The 13,597-nt window shown below is 60.4% G+C and overlaps 1 protein-coding gene and 1 long non-coding RNA gene across 2 annotated transcripts; one reads left to right on the top strand and one right to left on the bottom strand.

Moving 5' to 3' along the window:
- The first annotated feature begins 2,137 nt into the window (after positions 1-2,137).
- On the top strand, positions 2,138-5,746 carry LOC115615021. Its single transcript, XR_003993923.1, has 2 exons — positions 2,138-2,360; positions 5,288-5,746. It is a non-coding gene; the product is annotated as an uncharacterized LOC115615021 (long non-coding RNA).
- A 2,032-nt stretch (positions 5,747-7,778) lies between these two features.
- CD40 (CD40 molecule) lies at positions 7,779-13,583 on the bottom strand. The gene is made up of 9 exons (XM_030502627.1): positions 13,465-13,583; positions 12,218-12,299; positions 11,530-11,655; positions 11,300-11,443; positions 10,994-11,093; positions 10,013-10,074; positions 9,669-9,770; positions 9,442-9,467; positions 7,779-9,196 (listed from the first exon to the last, which is right to left on the bottom strand). Exons 1-9 carry the CDS (start codon positions 13,510-13,512, stop codon positions 9,041-9,043), a joined length of 846 nt encoding a protein of 281 aa, XP_030358487.1. The 5' UTR covers positions 13,513-13,583; the 3' UTR covers positions 7,779-9,040.
- Between the last annotated feature and the right edge of the window lie 14 nt (positions 13,584-13,597).

The following is a 13,597-nucleotide window of genomic DNA, read 5'->3' as shown; positions in this document are numbered from 1 at the left end:
GAGACATGGCCGAGCGGAGGCAGCGCTGCCCAGCCATGCTGCTGGGATGTGTCCAAGGCACCAGGGAGCACAGCACCTAAATCTCTGCTGCCAGGCCCTCCGGAGATGTCCCCCTTTATTCACAACTGCTTTTTAATTGCCTTTTGTCAATTACAGCGAGATGGATCGTGCTCCTCGGGGAGGCACTAATTAGCGGCGGGATGAATGCCGAGGCAGCCAGGCTCCCTCTTCACACAGCAATGGTGATTTGTAAACCTGTCACCCAGACACTGGGCTCAGCTCCTCTCACTGCCACATAGGCAGCAGGAGCACCGGGAGCACCGGGAGAACCAGGAGCACTGTGCCCAGTATGGGGAGGCACCCACCATGGCCTGCCCCCGGAGCGAGCAGCACCCAGCACCCCAGCCTCTCCCCACAAGGAGCCTGGCCACAGCGGGGGCAGGCGGGGCCACTGCAGGGCTGCTCTGGGCAGGCTGGGCTGCAGAAGCCTCAGTGCATGGGCACCATTCCACCAGAAAGAATGAATACCTACAGTTTCCAGCTGGCTGTGGCCAGCCTCCTAATTGGGTTTGGTGACAAGGGCAATTAGTCACCGAGGTTCCCAGTGCGGTGCCTGGGACCTGCAGGGAGCTCTGACCAGGTCGCTGCTCTCCTCGCCACGACTCCTGTGCACAGCTCAGCCTGCATGGACACTTCAGCCTCCGCAGCCGGCTGCCCTCAGGATGCTGTCACTCAGGTTGCCAAAATTTGTCTCTCCAGATAACCTGGTCAGTCACGGGACAACCCGCGCAGTGGCTGGCGTGGCTGCACCTGCTGGCCTTCACCTGCTCTGCCTGAGTCCCCCCACCCACGCTGTCTGCTTTGTGGCTTTTGTCTAATTCCCTATGCCCCATTCCTATTTTTCTTCTTGACAGAAGAAGCAGGCTCATGCATCTAGAGACTCCACAGCCCTTTCTTGTAGCTGTAGATTAAATTTCCCAGCTCAATGTCTGCTGGCCTCTGGCCGAGTCGCTGTTGCACAGGTATCCTCCCTGTCCTGCGGGCAGAGTGCAGCCCTGGTGGGGCTGGGTCCTTGGGAGAGGGTCTGTGCAGAGGCACAGGGTGATCCCTGCCAGCCGAGCCAAGCCGAGCGCTGCCTGCCTCCCAGGCCATGGCTGGGCAAAGAGAAGAGCAAATCTTGTGTGGATGCAGCAGCCAAACTCTGCCGAGCATCCCGCAGCTCCTGCCTCCTGTGCTCTGCTCTGTCCTTGACCCCAGAGAGGGTGCAGCATGTGGAGGGAGCCTGGCTGCTCTAATTAAACCATGTTTGCAAACTCCCATGGTAAGCATCACTAATTATAATTAGGGAGAGCAGATCTGCCTTCCCTGTCTCTTGGTGACATGAACAAGCTCCCTGTATGCTGACCAGGCTTGGAGGGCGCTGAGGGCCAGCACGTGGCACTGCTCAGCATCCCTGGGCTGGGCACATGCCCCAGAACAGCCCCTGTGGGGTGACAGCCCCATCGGGGCCTCTGTGCCAGAGGTGTTGAGCCGGGGGCAGAGCACCGCAGTGCACCGCGCATGGTGTGACTGCTGCCCCACTCCCGCGGCATGCTCTCTTCATGCTTGAACCATTGGCCTAATGATTTCAGGCTTTTTCCCCGTTTTCCTGTATTATTATTTGTCGTTGTTCCTGTTGCAGTTCAGTGACCATGAATTATGAGCGTCTGTTTGCTCAGTAACTCTTTATTTCCACTCTGGCACACGGCTGCGTGGCTGCGGGCACCTGACAGCACCAGCTCCTGCCCCGGCCCGGCCGTGGGACCCCCCCCCCTGCACTGCGGCACAGCCTGGTGAGGGGCTGCAGGAGAGGGGCTGCACCAGCGGCTGGGCCAGCAAAGTGCCTTCCCCCAGCTCCGCTTCACTGGCCACAGGGGCTGGGGAAGGCTGGAGCTGCTCAGCCTCAAGAGCTCTGGGTGAGATGTGGGATACACCAGGATGCACTGGGGCACCAAGCAAGCATTGGGGCAGACAGGTGGAGCTCACTTGTGCCCTCGGTGGGAGTGACCCAGGCCATTAGGTGCACATGGGGCCAATTTAGGGCAGTGCTCACCACTCCCTGCCAGGTGATAAAAGGAGAGGGGAGCAGTTTTTCCTTGCTTTGCCTTAGGTGCTGTGGTGGGAGGAAGTTCAGCCTGCTCCTTTAGGAAGGCTGGTGGTGCTTTGCAGGCCAGGCAGAGCAGGCAGGGTGCAGGCATGGTCTGGCCCTGGGATGTGATGGGTCTGCTGAGGGCTGCCATGGGTGCCCAGACCACCAGCTCCCTGCAGCCCATGTGTTTGCTGTGTCGATGCTGTGTGCTGCAGCTGTTGTACCTGTGCAGGTGAGTCTGCTCTTCCTGGGCTCCATCACCGCTAGCTGGGAGCCAGCAGGGCCGGATCCTCCCAGGACCCTGGGGAGCTTGTCCCTCTGTCCAGGGGGATATGTCTCCCAGGGCTGTGCTGGGGAAGGGGCAGGTTGTTGTGGCTCTGGCAGGGGCTTTGCAGTGGGTGCTTGCTGGGCAGCACGAGGGGAGCATGCTGGGGTCCCATCCCTGCTCTAGGGAGCTCTGTGCCCACCCGTGGGCAGCACGTGTTGGTGCTCACTGCGCTGCCCCTGGTGGAGGGATGGAAACTGGAGCTGGGCGGTGGCGTTTGCAGGAGCGAGGAGCCTCTTGGAGGGTGACAGCGCCTGGCCAGGCTATGAAAACATGGTCAAGGCTCAGGCAGAGCCTGATGGTACCCCGGGGCTGTTCAGAGCAATGGCACAAGCAGCTGGGGATGAGCAAGGGGCAGGAATCAGGGCTTCTCGGGCAGGGGATGTTTCCTTCCTTGGTGCCAAGGATGAGTGGTTTTGCTGGGGGCAGAGGGGAGCCCCCGGCTTTAATGCGGCAGGAGCAAGTGGCTGTGCCCGGTGCCAGGCCGATCTGTGCCTGCGGGTGCTGGGGCAGCCGGGGTGCACGGGGCTGGAAGCTGGCTGGGATCTCAGCCCTGCAAAGCTGCCGCTTTCTCCACGCTGCTTTTGTGCTTAGGGCAGAGCCAAGAAATCTCTACTGGTATTGGGGGATTTCACAAAAGTAAAGAATAAAGTCTCCGAACTCCCAACAGCTGCATTTTCTGAGCACTGCAACACTCTGATACCTCTGAAACACTATTAAGTACCTGGTGCTGGGTTGTCTTTACAACTGTGTCCCCTAAACAAATCCGTTCCCCATGCTGAGCTGTGCTAATGGCCTGTTGTTAAATGGCCAGCTAACACAGTTTAAGATGAAGTCATTATTTTCTTCCAGTGAGCATAAGAAAAAAATAATATATCTCTGGTGCCTTGCTTGTGGGATGAGACTGAGCTGGGGAGCTGCAAACCCCTGGGCAGCGCGCTGCTGACCCCACTGTGAGCCCCCAGCCCTGCCCACATCTGCCCGAGCCAGCAGGAGCCTCGGCAGTGCGGCATCAGCTGTGCCAGGGCAACCTCTGGCCCCTTGCATGCACGTGTGCAAGGTGGCTCCAGCCTGGCTGCTCTCTGGCACCAGCGCCTGTCTCTCTCTGCTGCTGTCTTGCACGTAACTGGGCTCCCTGGGAGGCTTGCTCCATTTTTTTCCTTTAACCTTGAAATGCAATTTCCTCCCCAAAATACCCTTTTTCCTGTAAACAACATCTCTTTAGTGAGATTACAGCAAAAATCCCTGAGCTGCTGGGTCCTGGCGCTTCATCACCTGGTGAGCCCCATCCGTCAGGGCTGCGTGTGTCCCCGGCACCCTGCCTGTGCTGCGGGTGATGGTCTTTTCATCATTTCTACAGATTTATTTTACAATAATTTAATTTCATCTTCAGCCCTGGGAAGACGAATTGGCCCCTGATGTGGCTGGGGATTCGGAGCCAGTCTCATAAATTTCCTGCCTCTACACAAAGCTCTCTCTGGAGTCCCCACCGCAGCCCTGAGGGAGAGTCTTTAAACAACAGGGACCGGGCTGTAAATCCGGGGTGGCAGTGGAGGCATGATGCTGGCACCATGGCCTCTCCCTGGGCCGGGCTTGGTGGCTCTGGGTGGCTGGTGGGGTTTGGGCAGGGCTCTGCAGGCTGACCAGTGGGACCAGGCACTGCCAGTGGCTCCATGGGACCTGCCAGTGGCTGTGTGCCGGGCTCTTGATGTGCTGCCAGGATGCAGCCTGCCCGTGTGAGCACCCGCTGCTGGGGGTCCAGGAGCAGCCAGTGCCCAGGACCCATCTCTGCAGCACACACATTGCTTTCCTGACTCAGCAGAGCCAGCGCTGTGCTCGTGCTGTGCCAAGCATGGGCTGTGGAGCTGTGCTGCTCCCGCACAACTGCGCTCACCACATGTGGGACTTGCCGAGCTTTTGTTGCAAGAGGCTTGCCAATGTAATTAAACTCGAGCGACTCCCCTGCCCCCAGGCACAGCCCTTCATTTCTCTTTGATTTATTATGTCTTCTTAATTTATTTAAATGAGTCTCAGTGTTTGCACAGGCTGGGGGGTGCTGGCTGGAGCTCTAATTACTGGAGCAGAGGGAAGACCGCAGCAGGGTCTCCGTGGGGCCGCAGCCATGGCCACCCCCGGGCACAGTGGGGGCTGCAGGGGTGCAGACTGCAGCCAGAGCCCCAGCTGAGCCCCCATGTGGGAAGTGCCCTTGGAGCAAAGCTCCCAGCGCTGCACTGGTGCCTGTGGGGCTGCAACAGGAAAGGCTGAACAGTTTTTGGGGCCAGTTTAGTGGCATCTCCCTGGGGCATCACTGGGCAGCAGCTGCATGAGGGACATGGCAGAGCTGGGGGTGTCCCTGCTCGGCCCCCTCCACTGTGCAGGGGCCAGTAGGGTGTCCAGCCAGATCTCACCATGGTTCCTGGCCGGTGTGGGAGAAGCGAGCAGGAGCCTGGAAGAGCCCTTGGCACAGCTCCGAGGGATCCGTCTGCACTCCAGGCGAGAGGAGGTTCCTCTCCTCTCCCAGAGGACCATTGGGCCAAGCAGGCAGTCTTCTGCCTGCACCGTTCCTGCCCGTGTGCCTGCGCAGCTCATGCCTGGCTGGCTCTGTGCCGCTGGCCTTGCCATCCCAGCCTGTGTTTGCACAGTTGATTGTTCCCGGCTCAGCGTACTGCCTTGCACTTGTCCCTGTTGAACTTCATCCTATTTTTTCCAGTCCATTTCTCCAATTTGTCAAGATCATTTTGAATTCTAGTCCTGTTCTCCAAGATACTTGTAGTCCCTCCCAGCTTTGTGTCATCTGCAAATTTAATAAATGCTTTCTCTATTCCATCATCCAGGTCCATTAATGAAAACATTGAGCAAACCAGAACCAGGACAAGCCCTTGGCTACCCAAGCAGCCCAGCACTTGTGCCACACTTGCTGTACTTGCTGCCCAAATGTGATGGAAGATTGTGCCAGAGGTGTGCCACTTTGGCTGTGCCTCTCTGCATCCCCCAGTTCCATGAGGCCTCTCTGCTTCACCACCCCGGAGCGGTGCTGCGACCACGGTGTGGTCCCGGAGCTGGGGTGAGGCTGGGAAGGGGCAGGGGTGGTGTTCCGGAGCTGAGGCTGCTCCCTTGGGGTCCAGGATGGCTCCTTTGGGCTGCACGGCAGGGACCTGGAGCCAGCCCAGAGAGCAGCCACCTCCTCTTTAATTGATTGTAGAAAGCCATTTACAAAACACAAAAGCTGCCTGTGCCAAGCTCTATGTGTCCAGGCATGGCTTAATTCCACAGTAAAATCTCAATGCAGTGAATGGCTTTTCCCAGTTCCAGTCCACATCCAAGCCAAGAGCTTTGCATGGGCTGCGCTGAGAAATGGCTCTTGCAGTGCCCTGCAGAGCGTGGAGCTCCCAGGGCTGTCACAATGGCCGTGGGTGCTGTGGCTGATGCTGCTGGGGTTGGTTTGGCTGCGCAGGACACACTGTGGCTGCAGCCCGGTCTGTGGGGAGCCGCGTGCCCTGACCCTGTGCAGTGAGGTGGGTTCTGCAGGCGTCCCGTGCAAGGCCACCTCTCTGCGTGGCCATGAGGGTGTCCTGGCAGGGCTGGCTGGCACTGCGGTGGTGGGAGCTGGGTCCTTTCATGCCAGTAATAATTTCATGGTCAGGGTCTGGGAAGTTTGTGCACAGAGATGCATTAATTCTGCATTTAGTGATACTTGAATAATTGGTGTCACATCAATTAGATCAGTTCTTGGATACCGCAGTGGTAAGTGCTGTGCTAAACCCTCTGGGCGGCAGGATAGGACAAGTCCCAGTAGCAAGTGAGGCTGGTGGGGATGCCAAGCACCAAGAGAGCAGCAGGGCTGTGCAGTGTGTTTGTGCTTTGCAGGAGAGCAGCAAAGCCTGGGGCTGCTGCAGAGCACGGGTGCAGGGGTGGCTGGGGAGGTGCTGCCGATGCACGTCACACTCTGAGTGTAATGCCCCATTGCCCCATCACCGTGTTCCTCACTGGGCACCCAGTTCAGCATCCTCTGCTGCTTCCCTCATCCCTTAGTGCTGCAGCATGGCACGGCTTCGCATGCAGGCTGGGTTTGCCTGCACCGTGCTGCCAGCTCACAGGGAGGAGGCTCAGGGGGCCTGGGGCAGCATGGAGAGCTCCTGGCTTGTGTGCCTGCAATACAGATCACTGCTGCCAGCCCTGGCCCTGCTGTGGATTGCAGGCAGAGGTAGTTTGCAGGTGACAAATATCCCTGGCAGTAAGTATTTTTCCCACTCTCATCCTTCTAGGAGCAGATAAGGTGGCAGCGCTGTGGCAATATGGTTGCTGGAGGGAGACAAACTCTGTGGCAGTTTTAAAAGTCTGTTGTGTCCCTGCAATTATTTATAGATAAACAGAAGAAAGCCAATAAGCAGAGAATGGAACTGCACAGCTGCATTTGTGGTGATGATGATGATATCTCTCCCTCACACCCACATGAGCACATCTCCAGTACATGGTAACTCGCTGCTGGCAGTGATCAGATCCCTGGCAGTACAAGACAGGGCAGACTGGAGGATTTGCCCCACCTCGCTGATTTGCTGCCAGTCTGTTCTCCCCACAGTGACACACACATGGAGACCAGGTGGCCTTCAATCTGTAAACCAGCCCCCAAGGTGCTGGGTGCCTTTGCAGTGAGGAGGGTCCTGGTGTTTCTTTCGGGGGATGTGTCCGAGTCCTCACCAGCAGCACCCAGGGGTGTGGGTGCTCCCTGCTCCTGGGAATGGTGTGGGGTGAACCTCTCAGCTTTACTCCATGCAGCCAGGGCCTCCCATCCCACATCACTGCTGAGGACAGAACCTGGTGTTTGGAGGCAACGCTGTGAGGGATCTGGGACTGAACGATGTGGCAGGGAAGAGCGATGGAGATCACCACCCAGGAGCGTGCTTCTGCAGCCTGTGGCCAGAAATGCCGGGGAGTGAGAAGCGTTGACTCCAGCATGGGAAGGTGCCGGGAAGCACCATGAGTTTGGTGAGTGCTTGGAGAGCCCGCAGGAAGAGGCTGGGGGCCTGGTAGGGCTGGACCCACTGATAGGGCAGGAAAGATGCAGGCACAAGGCCTGGGATGGCTTTGTGGGCACGGGGGTCCCTGCGTGAGCTGATGTTCATGTGGCATTGGGGGCCTCAACAAGCCCATGTACCCACACGTTCCTGGGGAGCTGCATGGCATCACTAGTCCCAGCTCTGGAGCAGGAACCCCAGGGCACGGGCAGTCACTTCTGCTCGCTGGGGTGCAGGACTGCTACGCATCCCTGCTCAGTCCTGTCTCTGCAGGACACCCACACTGGGAAAGCACCAGAATGAGCTGCAGGCAGCATCTGAGGCAGCGACTGGGAGCTCTTAAGTGGACTGGAGAGTGGGATGATTTTTCATTGCTTCCTTATAATAAGAGGACAGGAGTAAGTGACTAGCACAGTTCGTTCACTTGGTAAAGATTTATACAATCACTTCATCCGGTAATTGGTATTCTGCAGAGAGAGGGAGCTGCAGCTCCAGCACCCGCCTCCGTTTTATCTCTTTCTTTCTCTCCCCTTTTCAGAATGAGTAATTCTGTCCCTCACAATCCCATTTAAACAGAGCATTTGCGGAGTGAATAATTAGTTACATTCAATTAGGTCTCACGTGCTCCCCTTCTCACTTTGGGGGATGGACACACTAATGAGATGGCACATGTCTGACATGGCAGCAGGCGTTGAACACGCTGCATGCCGGCAGGGAGGGGTCAGCACTGGGGAAGGTTGGGAGCCAAAGGGGCTGGTGTGTGGAGGTGCTGTTTGAGGGCAGAGGTTCTGAGTCTGTTGCCCATGTGAGACGCCAATGGGAATCGGGGTCATGCCTGTCCCAAGGACTGGGTGTTTGTTCACTGAGTTGGTACCAAGGGGACGCTGCCCAGCCTGGGACCATCCCACCAGCCCTGCCAGGAGCACAGAGCCCTGAGCAGGAGAGCTGCTGACGTGCCTTTATCTCCCTTTTTAAACCTAACATTAGGTTTTAAGAGGAGCCTTAAATAATGTGCCGCTGCCTTACAGTAAAAGTCGCTCTGTGTTCCAGCTGCTCCTGGCTCTGGGATTTACGGCCCTTCCTATGCCATGCTGCATGCGCTCGGGTGGTGGCGGGTTACGGGCTGCAGCGGCTCCTGGTTACCAGGATCCTGCACCGGCCTCGGTGCTGCTGCCGCCCAGCCTCATGCCAGTGAGTCAGGGCGCACGGCAGCTCTGCTGCAGCCCCCCAGCACCCTGCAGTGACACGGGCCCCGCACGGTGCATCTGGCAATGGACTGGCAAGGCGAGGTGTGCGGAGCCTTCCCGCCGCAGGCACCCCGGCCCGCGCACCGCAGGCTGCGGTCAGCGCACGGCGGCGGGGCCGTCTTCCCGCAGCAGGGCCGACGCTGGGCGCTCACGCGGGTTCGGGGCTGCAGCTCTCGCACGCTGCGGGGTCCGCGTGAGGTGCCGCCCCACGCGCTGCCGGTGCCGCAGCGCCACCTGCCGGCCGCCGCGCGCCGGTGGGACCCCCGCGTCCGCGGTCCCGGCCGGGAAGAGCGCGGCGGGACGGGCGGGGCAGCGCCTGGCCCGCTCACAGCCTCTCCTGCTCGGCAATGCGGCTCTCCTTGCCGTCCTCCTGTGCCACTGGCTGGCCCCGGAGCAGCGTCTCCTGCACAGGGAAGGGATCCTCCCACTCCTCCGTGGGCTGATGTGTCTCCAGGTTCTCTTCGGGCCTCCCAGCTTTTCCCTGCATAGAGGCAGAGGTCGGGGGCAGGCAGGTTCATCCCTCACAGCTTTCCACAGGTTCCTGCTCTGCTCCCATGCAGGGCAGGGCCTCACCCTGTGAGCGTCTCCCCATGTCTGTATTTGCCAGCAGCACCCCAGGGTGCCCCTGGCCCTGCAGAGCCAGAGCCCCGGCTCTGCTGCTGGCACGCTTCTGGCTGTGCCCAGAAGAGACCCCAACCCACTGCTGGAGGGTGGCTCTGGACTCACCTGCTTCTGCATTCGTCGCTTGGGATCTGGATGGAAAGAGGGACAGAGAAGGGGACAGTCAGGGCAGAGCATTCCTGCCATGCTGACCCAGCAGAGCATGGGGCTGGGGCAGCTGTGTCCCAGCAGTGTCCCCACAGAGGCTGCCCCACTCTCGGCAGAGCTGCCACCGTGCCCTCTGCTCGGCTCCTCCGCCCCATGTGGCCCTGCTAGCCAAGGCAGCCCCTTACCCCTGTGCACCAGGTAGTAGTAGATGAAGATGCCCACGAGGCACGTGACAGCCACGGCAGCGATGGAGATGAGCACCGAGAGCGAGGAGCGCCTGCCCGACTCTGCGAGGAGACAGCCGGTGAGGCACCGCGCAATGCTGAGACACCAAGCGCCCAGAGCTGCCTTGCTCCAGGGCCAGTCCCGCAGGGATCCCTCATGGGGATAGAGAGGAGCAGGAGGGTTTGTGCTGGCACTGTAGTCAGACCCTGCTTTCTCAGAAACACCCACGGGCCAGACCAGCTCCTCCCAGTGCTGTAGGAGCACCGGATCTCTGCTCTGCACCAGCCTGGCACTGGGCACTTACCACAGATCACATCTGAGGCATTGGTCCCTTTCACCTTCACGATCAGCCCCTTTTCCTCACAGCTGCGGAAAGAACAAGACCGTGTAACCACAGCAGCCTGAGCACATGAGAAGCTCAAAGAGGAGCAGCTGCTGCATGTCCTGCACTGAGCCTGCCAGGCTCCAGAGGGACAAGTGGCCAGGGGCTAGCACCAGGGCCTGTGCTCTGTGGTGGGGACAGCAGGGCCCCACACCAGGATCCTGGTCTGAAAGTGCTGAAACTGCTGAACATGGGGACAAGTCTGGGGACAAGGCACAGGAGGGAGCGGACATCTGAGACCTGCCCGGTCAGGGAGACACAGGGCTTGGGCACCGCAGCTCCTGCAGAACAGCTGGGAGGGGACTTGATGACAGGCTACAAGTGGCTCCATGGGGAGGTAATTTCTGGGCACAGATAAAAGCAAAGTGAAATCCAATGGCTGGCAGCTGAAGCAAGACTAGTTCAGCCTGGAAATAAGGCTCACATTTCTACCATGAGTGCAATTAACCCTCAACCAGCTTTCTAAAGACAGAGATGACCTGCCAGCCCATGGCATCCTCAAAGCCAGACTCCTCAGAGAGGGCTGGTGCCCCAGCTGATGACGACAGCCAAGGAATGCTGGGAGGGAGAGCCTGGACAGGGCACTGGGGGTCCCCAAAGCCCCTCATCCCTTGCTCCCCAGTGTGGCTGACAGTGTGGACATCCCTGAAGGGGCGAGCACTCTGCACACATGCAGAGAGATGGTCACAAGCACCTGCATGTCTGCCTCGGGCTCAGCCACATCACCCTGGACCCTGCCACACTCACAGCTCTGCTCCTATGCCAGCCTGATGCTGTGTCACTCAGACTGCCGAGCCATCTGCTCCCCAAGGCCACTAAGGAGGATGGCAGCAGAGGATGTGCTCACAGGGACAGGGAACAGCTGAGGATGGGTGAAGGATGTGGTCAGCACTCAGACAATACCTTGTCCAGGGATGGCACGGCTCAGTTTTGGAAGAGACATTGGAGAAGGTGCCTTCTGCACAGGGCTCACAGGGAGATGACATCCGGGCCATGGCTTTGGCTGGAGGAGCAGAGGTTTCAGAAGGTCAGTGCGGGCAGCAGGGGCGAGGGGCTGTGGCAATGCTGCCAGGCACAGCAGCAGGCACAGCGCTGCTGGAGCCCTGCCAGGGGCACCTCGCTGGGGGAGCCCCCCTTTCCCTGGAAGACCTGAGGTCAGTGCTGCCGGGGCTTCCATCCCGCTGAGAGGGATGAGCTGGTCGGACTCACCCGCCACGAAGCCAAAGCCGCGTTGGCAGGGCTGGTTCTCCACGCAGGTCTGGCAGCTAGTGTCGGAGCAGTGCGTGCCGGCCCGGCACTGGCACACCGTGTTGTGCGTCGCATTGCCGTGTGTCTTCACGATGAGGCCAGTGTCTGGGCAAAGGGAGCAGGGGCGAGGTGAGACACCAGGTGGGTGAGCCTGGGGGAAAGCAGGGCTGGGGGGCATGGGGAGCACTTACTGTCTTCACAGATATCGTGGGGGGCACAGTGCCTCTCCTTGGTCCAGCTCTGCTGGTAGTGGCCGCTCTCGCAGGGGGTGCAGACAGAGTCCTCTGTGCCACTGCATTCAGAGACCAGCTTTTCCCCTGCAATAGAGGTGGTGAGGAGGGGGCGAGGAGGGGTTAGGGGGCTTCTCCCTCCCCGGGCAGCAGCTCTGCCAGCAGGATATGGGAGTACTGGCAGCGGTGAGTGCTGATGCTGCTTTGGCAGCCAGGCCTGCAGGGGCCAGCTCCCTGGTGGGGAGGGATGATGGGTGCTGGGGCAGGACAGCATGGGGGGGGCATTCACTGCCTTCAGGGGCTGGGAAATGATCTGCAGTAAAAGCAGGAGCTGAAAATAACATCACAATTTGGCAGTGCCAGTGGCAGTGGCAGCAGTCTCCCTGCAAGCTGCCTGTGCCCTGGGGTCCTGCAGCTGCAGAAGCACAGACAGTCCCAAGAGAGTTGTGGCAGATTCGGGGAAGTCCAGGGGGTCTCCCAGAGCACCCATGAGGCTCCCAGTTGCTCTAGCACTGGGGTGACATGGAAGTGAAGCTGCCAGCAGGGTGGAGGAGCTTGGTCATGCTCAGGTGTGCTCTGCTGTGGCCTGGCTGTGGGTCCTGGTACAGCCAGGCCTTTGGGGTCCAGGAATGGGAAGGGGTCTCCATACCTGGCTGACACCGGTTGCAGCACCTGTCTCTGTATTCATACTGCTTGTCAAAGCATCTGACAGCATCACCAAGCTCCCAGCACTGGAAGAAACAAGACTTGGAATTCATGGTGCTCCCCAGCGCTCTGGCACCTCCTTGCTTCTACAAGCACATGGGAGCTACCCCACGTCCCGACGCGAGGGCTTCCCTGCACTGCTCCTGCCATGCCTGCGCTAACCACAGACCGCAGCAGAGCCACCGGCGCTGCCTCATGCCACCAGTGCTCTTTGAAGTGGGGTGGCAGCGATTCCCCAGATTTCCTATCAGATGATGATCGCACATTGCCCTGTGCCACTGCCAACAGGGTCCTGCGTAGGAGGAGCAGCGGTGTTAATGGAGCCTCCCATGCCCAGAGAGCTGCCAGCCCCTTCCCAAGGCTGATACACCAGCCTAAGAGGCAGGAAAGCCCCAGGGCATGTACATCATCGTGCCCTTCCATGCTCCTCCTAGCAGGGATGTGTGTGCACCAGGAAGGATGGAGAGGAGGCAGGGAATGGGACCTCCGGCCAGTCTGGGTGCAGGGCACCCACAGCACTGGACCGTTGCACAGAGCAAGCCCCACACTGCCCTTGAGCCCAGCCACTCCAGGGAGCGGGATGGGGCTTCAGCAAAGCCCTCAAGCGAGATGACTGCGGGGTTGTGGGCATGAGGGATGCTTAGACCCCACGGGGCGCTTCGACGGATGCCCGAGTTGGCAAAGGGGAGCCGGCGCTGCTGCCCCACACGGTGACAGTGAGCAGAAAGGGAAGTGAAAGGGGCTCAGGCGGTCCCGTCCCTGCGCTCCGCAACCTCCCAGGGCCCGGCGGTGCCCTGCGGCTCGAAGCTGCCCGTCCGTGCCCGCAGGTCCCCGCTCTCCGCCCTAGCCGGGCTCCGCTCCTCGGAGGATGGCGAAGCCGAGGTGGGCCCGACGGGCGCCGCCTGACCCACCTGGCGCCGGTGCGGGGTCCCGGGGGTTGGACCCGGCCGGCTCGGATCGGGCTGCGCGGGCGGCAGCGCTGCCGGTGCCACCTCCCGCTCCGCTGCCCCGGGCACGGCCCCGCCGTGGGCCTCTCGCAGGGGCGGGCCGCGCCGGGGGGACGGGCCAGAGCGGCCGGACCGTGCCCCTTCCCGGAAAGTCGGGCGGCTGCGGGCCGGGACTCGGCCCGAGGGAGGGAGGAAGCGCCGTTGCCGCTACCCCAACCCGTGTCCGTGCCGCGGCCCCACTCACCCCAAGCAGCGCCGCGCCGAGCAGCCCCACCAGCCCGAGCCGCTTCATGGTGCCGCGCCCCGTGGCCGTCCGCCCGCCCTATAACGCCTCGTCCCGTTCCCGCCCAGGAAGGGGCGTTGGGCCGCCCCCGGGG

The sequence above is a fragment of the Strigops habroptila genome, chromosome 13, assembly GCF_004027225.2.
Source record: "Strigops habroptila isolate Jane chromosome 13, bStrHab1.2.pri, whole genome shotgun sequence".
Classification (NCBI taxonomy): domain Eukaryota; kingdom Metazoa; phylum Chordata; class Aves; order Psittaciformes; family Psittacidae; genus Strigops; species Strigops habroptila.
Note: the sequence above shows the minus strand (reverse complement) of the source record. Positions and strands in the feature narration are given on the sequence as shown.